The following is a 14,176-nucleotide window of genomic DNA, read 5'->3' on the forward strand; positions in this document are numbered from 1 at the left end:
TGATTAAGAGCTAGGCGCGTGCCTAGCAAATATTCTGACAAAACTGGGGGAAATAAATAAATAAATAAAAGTGCTTCTTACTGCTAAATTAATCCTCCCTTCCAAACTGGTCTTAAAGCCCACGAGTGAGAAATGAACATTTACAGACAATTTAGGTTCCCAAACCAGCAGGAAAATTGTCTCTAGGGCTCAGAGCCCAGGCAAGCTGCCAGAGATGCGTTTTCTTATTTTGGAAAGAAAAAAAAAAATCAGATGCAACACGACAAGGCAGGGATCAGGCCTCCTTTCGGTGCTACAGCCACGGGATTCCCCCATGATAAATATTGCACGGCTCCCCCCAGTCCTACTAGGGATCAAAAAGCCCCCACCCCCCCACCCTTGGGGACCATTGAAATTGGTCGGTGGGAGGGTTCCCTCTGCAGGATAGAAAACCCTCCAGTTCTCCTCTCCTACTGGAAGTTAATTGGTTGTCCCCATGAAAAGCATTTCGGATGAGAAATGGACACAAAGAGCAGCATTTCAGGCACGGACCACAAGTTAATGAGTCAGAAAGGAAACGAAACACAACCTTACCCCAACCTGCCCCCTCTTCCACCACCAAATTTAATATGGAGAAAAGCATAATTTTACACCTGAGCAAGAAAAAAAAACAAAGGTTCAAAAACAGTCACTGCGAGAGGGACTGCGAGAGATCTCCTGCTCAAGCAGGGGCCTGGTCTAGAAGACCTCTCAAGGCCCCTTCCAGCTTTATTCAGATTCTGATTCTGACTTTGGAGCCCTGGTGGACGATTGCTAAAATAGGAGCCAGCAGCCAAAAAGGCCAATACAATCCTCGGTTGGATAAATAGAGGCATAGAATCAAAACCACGTGAGGTATTAGTACTGCTTTATAAAGCCTTAGTAAGGCCACACCCGGAATACAGCATCCAGTTTTGGTCACCACATTACAAATAAGATGTTGAGACTTTGGAAAAAAGTGCAGAGAAGAGCAGCTAAGATGATTAAAGGCCTGGAGACTGAAACATGGTTGCAGGAATTGGGTTTGGCTAGTCTAGAGAAAAGAAAGACTTGGGGGGCATGATAGCAGTCTTCTAATATTTGAGGGGATACCACAAAGAGTAGGGGGTCAATTTATTCTCCAAAGCACCAGAAGGCAGGACAAGAAACAGTGGATGGAAACTCACCAAGGAGAGAAGCAACCTGGAACTAAGGAGAAACTTCCTAGCAGTGAGGACAATTAACCAGTGGAACAGAAGTTGCCTCCAGAAGTCGTGGGTGCTTCATCCCTGGAGGTGTTTAAGAAGAGACTGGATAGCCACTTGTCTGAAATGATATTGGTTCTCCTGCTTGAGCAGGGGGCTGGACTAGAAGACCTCCAAGGTCCCTTCCAGCTCTATTCTGATTGATTGGTTGTGCTTTACCCAGTTTGTTTAATTTGACTTTGGCCAAAGATAAAGCTAGCATGAGACTAAAACTTAAGCTTCAAGCAAATTACTTCTCTGGATTTGGAAGAAATCTTATTTTCTTGTGGGAATTAATCCACGCTCTAAGGTCCCTTCCAGCTCTATTCTGATTGACTGAAAGTTTTCAACAATTTGCTCTTCAATATTACCTCGGTCTGCACTGAGGAAATAGAAACGGAAAATTAGCTCAGATGCCTCCGTATTTTATTGTTTCGGATTCTGTCGGTTCAACTGAGTCCAATGTTCACACACACCCCTCTTCGTGACATTTAAATCTCTTAATCTTTCAGGCAGGCACCATGCCAAAAATATATATTCTGGAGGGAGGGAGAGAGAGAGAGAGAGAGAGGGTGGGGGTGGGGGAATATAGGTTCTGCAGAGAGACCGGGGGGAAAAGAGACGCAATTACATAAACAAATGGAGGAACACCAAGTCCTATGATTTATTTATGTCATTCTATGTGGTAGCGTTAATCACAAACAAGAATATTTGTTGCTCAGGGTTTCTGCTGTTCTCTGAGCTTGGTTGTTTTCTTGCAGATGCGCACTGCTAGTGCACTGATGATATTGCCTGGTTTGGTAATTAAACATCTGCAAAAAAAAAAAAAAAAAAACAACCCGCCAAGCTCAGAGAGCACCAAGGATCCCTCATTTCAACCCTGGGCTACGAATATTCTCCTTTCTGATGAACCCCACTGGAAGAGCAAATGGAAGAGGCCAGAATCTAAGATCTTAACCAATCTCACGGCATCCCTTTATTGTAAATATTTACTGGAGGACTGTATTTATGCCTTTATTTTGTTATGCGTTGTAGGATTGGCAGGAGGAACAATATCCACATCTGGGCAGGAAAACAGGCTGAGTGGAAAAATGTTAAAATGGAGAATAAGATCAAAATGTTCACCAAGAGGCTGGAAGAGGAGGAGGAGAAGAAAGAGGAAGAAGAAGAGGGGGAAGGAGGAAGAGGAGGAAGAAGGGGGAGAAAGAGGAAGAGGAGGAGGAGGAGAAGAATGGATAGGGAGATTAGAGAAGAAGGGAAAAAGGAGAGAGAAGAAGGAACAAAGGAGGAGGAAGAGGAAGGCTAGATAAAGAACTTGGAGAAGAAGGGAAAAAGAAGGAATGAGGAGGAAGAGGAAGAGAAGAAGGAAGAGACATATCTTCCACCTTCATAGCTTCAGGTCTTTTATTTGGAATGTAACTCAAGGCTGAAGAGGAAAGAATGGACTTTGGGAGCATCTGTAACATCCAGCATGGTCATGTATTTCCTTTGGTCGTTTTCAGCTACACAAGGCTACCCCGTTTTCCTGAGCGCCTGTCAGTTCTTCCACAGTCTGCTTTCCACCCAGATGTTTCTTCTCAAGCTCGGACGCTTCTTTGGAAGGGCTGGACAAGGGAGAGTCCCCTTCAATGAAACTGTCCAGTTCTGCTGCAGGGCTTCCATCAGGTCTCTCCATCGGATCTTCCGTTACTCCATCCCCCAGTTCCACAGCGGACAGCTCTTCGGCCAGCTCCACGTTGTCCTTCTCTGGGCCACTCGTGTTGCTTTCTTCGGACAGATCCTGAGGCAACGAGGAATAGAAATTGTTGGCTGGAGAACTGTTCTTTGGATTTCTGCATGAGTCATCTGAAAGGGGAGCAGATTCCTCTGGAAGAGTCCGTTCTCGTTTAGCAGGACATGTGATTGGCAGCTGCCTCGGTTGATCTTCTTCTACAGGAGAAAAATGGGAATATTGTAGATTTCTGTCTGGACAGTGAGCAGGAACAATGGATAAGAATAAAGGAATTTTCATAGGCATAATTTGGACCACGGTGTCCAACAGGGTTGGGATTCAAACGGTGTAACAACCGGTTCGGCGAGCACATGCTTTGCGCGCATGTGTAGCATTTGCAACTCACTTTCTGCTGCACACCCTGTGTGTAAAACAGCTGATGCACAGCAATCCGCTGTACCATGTGAAGCAGCTGAGCTGCAAAATCCAGAAATAAAGCACAGAGTACAGCCGGGGTGGGCCCAACAGCTGATCATTGGAGTGAACCAGTTTGCTCTCAACTGATTTTCAGAGCTACCGGTTCACCCAAACCATGCCAAACTGGTAGAATCCCACCCTTGGTGTCCAACCTTGGCAGCTTGAAGTCCTATGGACTTCAGCTCCCAGAATTCCCCACGCTGGTTGAGCAATTCTGGGAGTTGAAATCCGCAGGTCTTAAAATTGCCAAGATTGGGGACCCCTCATTTACCCTTTGGGGGAAGAACAATGCACAGTCCTGATTCTTATCCTTCTAGCTGTTTGAAAGAAGGGGGAAAAGTCCTCTTCCCTCACCGTAAAGAAATAAAGGCCTTGGGTCATTTGTCACCTCGCAGACAGTACTGACGGTCCTCATTTAGTGACCGTAATTGGGATGGGCAACTTGGTCATTAAGTGAAGTGGTTGCTAAGTGAAACTGGGACTGTGCTTATGAGGTTATCACAGCTTTCCTTTGCTTTACAGACCCACGAAGGTCATAAATGCTAGGACTGGTCATAAAGTTACTTTTTCATTACAAACAGACACTAAACGAGAACTACTGGTATGCAATCCCACCTATGAATTTTCAAGTCCCTCTAAAAACAAATCAAGTTACAGATTTTTCTTCCTCTCGGTCAGTTGACTGAAATGTAATAATTTTCCCTGTCCTTTTTTTCCCCAAGAACAAACTTTATATTTACTCTCCTGGCTGAATTGTAGCGGAAAACGGTCACAATCGACCAGAGCAAGGTACAATATTGCGTGCAAAAAGAATGAGGAGGAGGAGGAGGAGGAGGAGGAGGAAGAAAAGAGGGGAGGGGAGGGGAGGAAGAGGAAAAGGGGAGGAGGAAGGGGGAGGAAGAAGAGGGAGGAAGTGGGAAGGAGGGAGAGGAGAAGGAGGGAGAGGAAGGGAGGGGAGGAAGAAGAGGAGAAGGGAAGGAGGAAGAGAAAAAAAGAGGGGAGAAGAAAAGGAAGAGAAAGAGGAGGGGAGGAAGAGGGAAGAAAGGAGGAGGAGGAAGAGGGGAGGAAGAAGAAGAGGAGAAGGGAGAGGCGGAGGGAAGGAGGAAGAGGAAGAGGAGGGGAAAGAAGAAAGAGAAAGAGAAGGAGAGGAAGAGGGAAGAAAGGAGTGGGAGGAAGAAGAGGGAAGAGGAGGAGGGAAGGAGGAAGGGGAGAAGAAAGTGGAGAAGGAGGGAAGAGGAGGGGGAGAGGAAAGAGGAAGAGGGGCAGGGGAAGGAAGACGAGGAAGAGGAAGAAGAAGAAAAAGACGTGGAGGAGGAAAAGGGAGGAAAACATAGCAAGTTCATATTTCATGACTAAGAAATATCCTAATTACTGAAATAACCTCCTTATGACCCTTAGCCCAATGCCGTGTATCCCAAGTGGAATCTCCCCATCCAATTTTAACTCTCCTTTGGGCTCAATCTGTGCATTCAGGACAACGGAGACAGGACCTGGTTGAAATATTTCTGGAGCCAACGAGGCCCTAAATTATTTTCCCAGCTTTGCTTGAGCCCAGCTGAGCGATTAGGAGACCTGTAATGCCTTAATGATTCCCGGATCATTATTTTATTCAAACCCCGAAGGAAAAAAAAAGATAAGAAACGGGGTCTGGGAACAGCTCTCTGAAATCTCCAGGGTATTAATTAGTGTGGCTGCTTTTAACGATTATTATTACAGTTTAGAATATGAAAGAATTTGTGACAGAGGAAAAACAGGCAGGGGAAAATATGAAAGCATTGGAAGCCGAGAAATCCGCAGCTATTTCCTGCTAATTGCTCTGCAGAATATTTAAAATGTTGAGAGAGATTGGGTGGGGGAACTTATGACCACAGCTGAACCCCAAATTTCTGTGGCTGAGCCAGACAGTGATTCAGTGCGTTTGACCCTCTGGCCTGACTGGCCCTGCCCTTCCCCATTTTCCTCCCACAGAAAATGAAGCTGCCCCTTCGGTCTCTGTCGGCTCAAGTTCCACCTCCTCTTTCCCACCCCCCGCAGATTCAGACTCTGACAGAAGCACGACGTTTTTAGAGGAAGGATGTTCCAGACCGAGGGAGCCAATCATGGAGAAGGTCCTTCTTCTGGATCCCACCAGACGGACCTCCTTGGGGGATGCTCTAGTCTATAGGGTCAGGTGCAGTGGTGGTATTCTACCGGTTTGACCCGGTTCACATGAACCGGTAGTAAAAAAAATGCTACCGGTTCGGCCAAACCAGTATTTCCGTGTGATTTAGATAAGCTAGAAAGCAGGAAATCATCAGATGTCTTACTTTCTCGCTGATCTAAATCACGCGGCACAGCTAATCCCCCCTACCTCCCCAGGAGACTTCCCTGAGGCCCAGTAGGCAAAAAACAGGGCACAGAGGGTGCTGCGAAAGGGAGGGGAAACACTACATAGCCACACCCTGTCACATGACCACCTTGCCATAACCACCTAGCCACGCCCACAGAACCGATAATTTAAAAAAATCGAATCCCTCCACTGGTCAGGTGGATGTGACCAGTGAGAGACAGTCCCTCAGATAACCTGGTTCCAGTGATGGTATTCAACCGGTTCGGCCCAGATCTGGCGAGCCGGTAGGAGTGATGAGCAGCGGAGATGGAACCGATTCTCTCCACTGCTCTGCTGTTGGGCCTGCCCACCCGCCCGAGCTCCCCTACTCACCTTTTATCTGCTGAATTTGAAGCGCAGCTGCTTTGCGTGGCACAGAATAATGCTGTGCGGCAGCTGCTGAAAGCGACCGGGATCGTGCAGGCTTGCAGGAGGCGAGTTAGATTGCCTCTGCCTCTGCGCAAAGTGCGTATTTGGTGCGTGTGTGCACGCAAAGTGTGTGCACATGTGCAAAGCACGCGCACCAAACTGGTGGCAACAATATTTGAATCCCACCACTGCCTGGTTCCCATCTGTATGTCCATCGTTGAAGCTTTTCCAATGTTTGGCATTGCCGCTATTATGACCGCCAGATGCTTACCTTCTCGATTCTGTTGTGGCTTCTCAATGAATGCTCGCAATGGCGATCGTGACCTCTGGATGGCAGGAAGAGCTGGTTCACTAAAGGTAATAGTATCCTTGCCACCTGTAATCATAGGACAGGAACAGATTAGCTTCCCTTATCCTGCCCAAAAACCAAAGGAGATGAAAACAAAACAAAACCAAGAATCAAAGTTAAGTGTTTAAAGCCAGGATGTCCTATTTAATACCAGAAATTTTTCTTTCTAACCCTCTCTGCTTAATTGCTTAGAACTTAAACAACTCTTAGGCCCACATCCAATAATCCAAGTATCTTTTTGCATCAAGATGGAATTTCAGGGTTAAAAATGGTAGATTAAATAATCCCAGCCTGATGAAACCAGGGTGTCCTACTCGATACTTCTCGCTTCTTCTGTTCTTCCCTCTCTGTTTAATTGGGCAGAGCTTAATCAACTCTTAAGTCACATCTAATAACCCAAGTATTAAAGCTCCAAAAGATGGAATTTCATGGTCACAAAATGCTGGATTAGATAATCCCAGCCTGATGAAACCAGGATATCCTACTCGACAGCAGAAGGAACGTGCTAATTTTCATCTCCCTTCCTCTGTTCTTCACTCAATTGTTAGAGCAAGCACTTTATCCAACCCAGAATTGGCACTTTCTCCTCTGAGAATCAACTCTCCTTTCTGGTGGCACAAATAAATACATAAATAGCATGAATCACCCTGGAAAAATATAGCTTTGAGCTTTCTGGCAGAAAAATAATGGTACATTCATGGAGTGCGCAACTCCAGCAGTCCAGGCTGCAGAGGGTGATTAATTTGTGGCACAATCAGGTGACCCTACTCTACTAACTCCTCCCTTTAGTAGTCAGCTATCGTGTCAGAAGAAATTTTGAAGACTGAGAAGTTGGAGCGTTGCCTCCAATGGCGTCCATGGACCGAGGGAAAAAATCCTTTGTTTGAAAGAAGGTTCATTAAAAAAACCCAAACTAGGGAGGTTCTCAGCCATCCAGATCCTGGTAGTCCCAAAGGTGATTTTTTTTTTTAAAAAAAAGAAGCAACTGGACTTTCTTGTTTTTTCCTTGAAAGTGTTTCACTTCTCATTCAAGGAGCTTCTTCAGTTCTGGCTGGCTGATGGGGAATGGAAGGATTTATACTCCTTGAGGACAGCTGGTCATTTGCACTCTTTTTAGAGAGCTGTTGAGGCTGCTTGGAGCTTTGTCTGTGTCCTCGGGATGCTATTTTCAAGAAGCAACTGGACTTTCTGGTTTTTCTTCAAAGACCTTTCCCTTCTCATCCAAGAAGCTTCTTCAACCCTGGATGGAGGGGAATGGAAGGATTTCTACTCCTTGCAGACAGCTGGTCATTTGCATCCTTTTAGACAGCCATTGAGACTGCTTGGAGGTTTATCTCTGTTTTCTCAGGGTCACCTGAGTGGTACAAATGGGTATGGAGCCTTCTTGGAACTGCTGAAAGGACTGTGTTGTAGACTGGAGGTATCTATCAATCTATCTATCTATCCATCTATCTATCATCGTCCTTCCTCCCTCCCTCCCTCCGTGGCCTTCCTTCCTTCCTTCCTTCCTTCCTTCCTTCCTTCCTTCCTTCCTTCCTTCCTTCCTTCCTTCCTTCCTTCTTTTCTTCCTTCCTCCCTCCCTCCCTCAACTCTTCCATTTGCACCTCTTACATTCAGAAATATTTCTTCCCTTACTACACTTCCTCCCAATTAGAAATAACTATGCAAGGAATCCTCTATCTCTCTTGTGACTGCCTTGAGTCGAATATCTTAAACCGGGCAACAAAGCATTAAAAAACATTCTGCTAACATTTTCCACTTCCTGACATGCGCCAGCAACAACATACTTTGTGTGCTCACTTAAGGTTTGTTACTAAAAGCGTAAATACATCGAGGAGAAACCTACTCCCGAATCCCACTGAGATATTGTAGCTCAGGCCTTCAGGCAGCAAGGGGGGAAAAAGAAGAAGAAGGAAAGAAAACCGTTATTATATCAAATGTTAGTTTGACATCTAAAACAAGAACAGAGCAAGACATTCAGAGTTTGTGGCCTCTCTTTCACCTCAGGTTTGCTTTGAAAGCTCCAAACTTCTCTTCGGTGAATTTAGAAATTCCTCTGGAGAAACATTCAGATGAAGGGAATCTCCAGTTAAAGATGACGCAAACAAAAATGCAAAGCCCACATTTGAAAAGGTATTGTAAGTCTCCTTTACATTCACCACAAGTAACTACAGGTATCCCTCAACCTATGACCACAATCGTGCTCCAAATTCAGATTGTTAAGTCAGAAATTGCTTAAATGAGTTTTGTTCCGATTTCACTACTTTTCTCACCAAATTTGTTAAGTGAATCACTGCCGTTCTTAAATTAGCCACATAAAGTGTTAAGTGAATCAGCGCAGTTATTCAACGAGTAACACGATTGTTAAGTGTATCTGGCTTTAACATGGACTCCGCTGGTCTGGAGGTCACTAAAAGGGATCACACGACACACACACACACACGGGTGCTGTGATTGTCATAACTGTGAGTTGGTTGTCGACAGTCTGAATTTAAGTGACCCTGGAGTTGCCACAGCGGTTGTCAGTGTGAAAAACGGTCCTAAAAATTTATCTTGTTCTCAGGGCCGTTGTAACTTTGGTCGGTCACTCGGTGAGCTGTTGTAAGTTGAGGATTACCTGTATCAATGTAGTGTATTGGTGTGGATTCAAGCAGGACGGCCTTTTTGCGGTTCACAGGTGGACATTTTACTAAATACTACTCACCTGGGAGACTCCATAACCCAGAAACTTCCAAAGTTCTCAGTTTTTTCTCCAGCTCCGCCACCCGATTGCCTAAGATTCTGAAACAAGGAGTCAACAATTCAATATACAAGGGAGGGAAAAAAGGAGATTTACATGGAGATACAAGTGCTGTTTAGGAATCTGTCTACAACTCTCTCTCTCTCTCTCTCACACACACACACACACACACACACACATATATAAAGGTAAAGATTCCCCTCGCACATACATGCTAGTTATTTCTGGCTCTAACCCATAAAAACGGGAACAGTTCGCAGAGATTACTAGGCGCAAATAGAAATACACATTATTTCCACAGCAAGGAAGGAAACGCTGGAATGGCTAAATCTATTGTTTTATTCAAAGAGGAAATTTATGTTTTTATTGGGCTACTACTTCTGGAATTTGTGCTTGTGAAGAAAACAAAAATGAGACTTTGACTTCGGTTGTGTTGATTAGAAAGATTTGGTATTGCAGGAATGGTTAGTTATATAAAGGTAAAGGGACCCCTCGAACGTATGTGTTAGTCATTTCCGGCTCTAGGGGGCAGTGCTCATCTCCGTTACAAAGCCAAAGAAGAGTCAGCACTGCCCAAAGACGTCTCCGTGGTTTATGTGACTGGCAGGACTAAATGCTGAAAGGCGCACGGAACGCTGTGACCTTCCCACCAAAGGGGTCCCTATTTTCTACTTGCATTTTTTTAAACATGCTTTTGAACTGCTAGGTTGGCAGAAGCTGGGACAAGGAACGGGAGCTCACTCCCTTACGCGGCGCTAGGGATTCGAACCGCTGAACTGCCGACCTTTCTCATCGACAAGCTCAGCATCTTAGCCCGAGCCACCGCATCCCGATACATACACACATACAGATACGTACAAACACCAATATATATAATGATAACGTCTCGTAGCTTTTGTAACACATTTAAAATGGACTTAACCCACAATTCTCCTCTTAATAAATGGATCAAAACTGATTTGCCGAGACGTTTTCTTTTAAAGTAGCAAAAAGGAAGGCATGCAGGAAGCCCTCAACTTACGAAGGTTCATTTCGCGAACATTCAAAGTTACAATGGCACTGAAAAATGTGACTTAGGACCCCTTTTCACAGTTACGACTGTTGCAGCATCTCTCGGGGTCACCTGATCCCCTTTTGTGACCCTCTGACGAGCGAAGTCAATGTGGGAGGGGGGCAGCCTGATTTGCTTAACCACCGAGTTGCTAATTTAACAACTGCAGTGATTCACTAAACGACAGTGGCTAGGAAGGTTGTAAAATGGAGTAAAACTGACAACAACTATGTCAATTCAGGAACAGAAATTTTGGCTTTAATGTGGTTGTAAGTAGAGGACATTCTCTCTATCTGTCTGTCTGTCTGTATGTATATGTACAAGTACATATATGTGTATGTACACACACACATATACATATTATATTTGGCTTCAATTGTGGTTGTAAGTAGAGGACTGTCCGTGTGTGTGTGTGTGTGTGTGTGTGTTTTTTCCCTGAAAATAAGACTGGGTCTTATATTAATTTTTGCTCCAAAAGACATATGAGGACTTATTTTCCAATTAGGTCTTATTTTCAGGGAAATACAGTTCCAAATGCATCCGTGTGGCTGACAATCTTAAACCGGGGCTTATTTTCAGGGTAGGGCTTATATTACGAGCATCCTGAAAAAGCATGCTAGGGCTTATTTTCTAGTTGGGTCTTATTTTAAGGGAAATACGGTTCCACATGCATCCGTCTGGCTGACAATCTTAACTGGGACTTATTTTGGGGGTAGGGCTTATATTATGAGCATCCTGAAAAATCACGCTGGGGCTTATTTTCCAGTTGGGTCTTATTTTCATGGAAACAGGGTACACACACATACACACACACGGTTGTTAGTCAAGGGCTACCTGTTTATCTCCTTCATCTTTCCCCCCCCGTGTTTTTGGGAAAAAACATTTCCCTCAAGCATCGCACACCTTAGTGAGGGCAAGAAAATGACCATATCGGCAAAGCTTTTGGAGAAGGCCTACACTCATATTATTGTACAAAAAGTCACTTACTTGTTGGTTTGCCTTTGGTGCTGGATGACCATATTCTTCTCATGAATGGTCTCCAATAAAGCTGTAGCCAAGGATTTAAGGTCAGAAATGGACTGAGGGGTCGCTGGTAAACTACAGCCATGATCTTCGGATAACAGCTCTTGCACTAGGAAACAGTTGAAGTGTCAACTCATAAAATATTTCTCTGGTCTTTTTAGAGTTGCCAACAGAAAGGGAAGGGGGAGCAGTGCGGCAGCTTGGAAATAGAAAGTGCATCCAATAAATAGTTTTCAAAGATAGTAACTAGGTGACCCAAGTTTCTGCCATGCAAAATTCTAACTGGAGAGCATGATTGATGACTCTGGGCTATGGATGTGTCCCATTGGAGAATGTGAATTATGATACACCCAGGGGGTGGGGTGGGGAAACCAGGGTCAAGGTTAACAATGAATGATGTATCTCAGAGTAGGCTGCACCCAGGCAGTGCCGGCATGTTTACTCCTAATAAATCTTCTTTAAGTTTTGAAAATTTGGCTTGAGACTCATGATTTAAATGGTGGTAATTACCGGCGCCCTGACATGAAGGAAGTCAAAACAAATGTAGGAATGTTTTAACTGAACAGGTGGTCCTCACCTTACTACCACCATGGAGTCCAACAGTTTCCTGTTGTTACGCAAGATGTTTGTTAAGGGAGTTTCTGCCCTGTTTTTAAGGCTCTCTGTGCCACAGTTGTTAAGCGAATCCAGCTTTCCCCACAGACTTCGCTCATCAGAAGGTCACAAAAGGGGATCACAGGACACACACCCCGGACCACTACGACCGTCATAAATACGAGTCAGTCGCCAAGCACCTGAATTTTGATCTTGGGATCATGGGGAGACTGCAAATGGTCGTAAGGGTGTGAAAAAGGGCCAGGAGTAGCTTTTTCAGGGCTGTTATAACAACATCTATGCTCGATCCCCATGCTTCACTATGAAACTATGTGGTGGGACTTAGCTTTGGGGGAGAAAAATAAGGTGTGTGGGGGGGAATTCTGCCTCTGCCTGCCAGCATCCATCAGTATTCATCTGGCTAGCATCCTGTCAGTGTGTGAGAGAGTTGAGGGCTGTTTGGAAACTGAAACAGTATTTACTGTGTGAGCAAGGAGACAGCAAGGAACCTGGGCATGGCTTAGCTCAACTGTTCTATACTAAAGCTGTTTGATGCCGTGAAACTGAAACTGAAACTCCTCTCCTCTGCTTGTGTTTTGCATTTGGAAGAGATTTCTTTTTTTCAGGTAGGGAGGGGGAGTAGAACTCTTTAGCATCAGAGCGTGCTAATAATAAGAATAATATAGGAAATACTCTAAATGCTCTGACGGTCATTTGGAAAGATCCTTTCTTAGTGAGCACCTAGAAGCCAAGAGGAACATACGTGCCAAATTTCAAGTTTGTAGGCTTTGCAGTTCTAGAGATTTTGTGATGATGCCTGAGTGGTATTTCACTTTTATAGAGAAAGATTACGAACGCCCTTGTCTATGTTTTAAAATCACACCTTAAAAAACTTGGATAAGGGACTTCCGGCTTGTGGTGCTTCGGTGCAGGCAGGATTCCGTGACTCTGCACGGTTTCTGCCTGTGTTCACTGCCTGAGTGCCTCGAGCCATTTGGCTTCGGGGGCTAAGCCACCTTTGTAGAAGGTGGTGAAGACTGGGGGGTTCTGGCAGGGACGAGAGACATCGCATCTCTCTTCCCTAGCCGGCTAAATCTCCCTCTCCGATGGCAACTGAACGGCAGTCTTTTATGGCCGCCATTTAGAAGAGCCCAGCCGGGAAAAGAAATGTGCTGGAGGGGTTTGTGAAGAAATGAAACTGATTTTGCTGACCGGGACAAAGGAACAGTGAAAGTATCCTGGTATTTAACACCTACTAAAGACACATTGCTCCCAGACCGAGTAAGCAGCGAATGGATATCAAAGGGAAAACTTTTTTTCTTTTCACTCTCCTTCCAAATGGAACAGCTTTGAGAGAAATCGGAAACCCGCATTGAAGGTATGCTAAATGCTAAAGACTATGCTAATGCCAAAGGGATATGGATTTCTAAATATTTAAAGAAATTTTTTTCTTCTGGTGAGTGGGAAGGGAGAGGAAAAAAATTGAAGTAGGTTGAAAATAAGGAGCAGACTGCCTAGAATTTTAAAGAGCCATTTGAACATTAATAAGACTTCAAAAGACATATTATAATTGGAATTTTGTGATTTAATAGCAACCCCAGAAAAAGAAATGGAAGAAGAGAAAAAGTGCTAAATGAAATAGTCTATCTGGATTGTTTGGTGACTTTGCATCTTTTGGGAAACTTTTTTTTCTTTGTTTAAAATCACTCGGGGGGTTGTTTTTGGGAAAAATTTCTCCTCTTTATAATGGCACCACTTTTGGATGAATTTAAAACTGAATATCTAAAATATAAAAAGGAAGAACAAGACTGGAAAGATACCTTGGACATTCTTTTTCAATCTCTAGAAATGGTGGTGCATTCCTATGGAGAATTGATTGCACAGCAGGATAATTGGGACAAAGAAGGAACCATTTTTGATGAACATGTGACCCTATTGGGGGAGAAGAAGGAGGAAGAGGAAAAGGAAAAAGGGATTTTAAAACTTAAAAACAACCAAAAAAGATAAAAATGAGTTGAAGGGTAGATATAAGGTTAGAAAACAACAGGAAGGGGGAAAGCACAAGAAGAAAAGGGAGGTGGAAAGACAAAGGGGGAAAAAGGGCAAGGAAAAGAATAAGCAAGGGAGAAAGGAAGGGGTGAGAAGTCTCAATGATGGGAAGCAAGATCTGAAGAAACAAAATTTATTTAGAGACAATGGGTAAACTTAATTGAAAAAGGGATTCTACAGAATCAGTACATAAGATTGTGTTAT

The 14,176-nt window shown here is 44.3% G+C and overlaps 1 protein-coding gene across 2 annotated transcripts in view; it reads right to left on the reverse strand.

The window, feature by feature from the left end:
* Positions 1–2,190: 2,190 nt before the first annotated feature.
* Positions 2,191–14,176, reverse strand: part of CCDC149 (coiled-coil domain containing 149) — a 29,463-nt gene continuing 17,477 nt past the window's right edge. The window contains exons 9-12 of one of the 2 annotated variants that reach the window (XM_087936509.1): positions 11,294–11,438; positions 9,220–9,296; positions 6,438–6,542; positions 2,191–3,167 (exon numbers count right to left, since the gene is read on the reverse strand). In XM_087936509.1, the coding sequence (XP_087792635.1) occupies positions 2,740–3,167; positions 6,438–6,542; positions 9,220–9,296; positions 11,294–11,438 (755 nt within the window). In that variant the 3' untranslated portion in view covers positions 2,191–2,739. Of the gene's footprint in view, positions 3,171–6,437; positions 6,543–9,219; positions 9,297–11,293; positions 11,439–14,176 lie in introns of both variants that reach the window. The other variant, XM_026699761.2, reaches the window with a different exon arrangement.

This window comes from Pseudonaja textilis, chromosome 6 (assembly GCF_049901715.1).
Source record: "Pseudonaja textilis isolate UNSWEBS1 chromosome 6, rPseTex1.2, whole genome shotgun sequence".
NCBI classification, from domain to species: domain Eukaryota; kingdom Metazoa; phylum Chordata; class Lepidosauria; order Squamata; family Elapidae; genus Pseudonaja; species Pseudonaja textilis.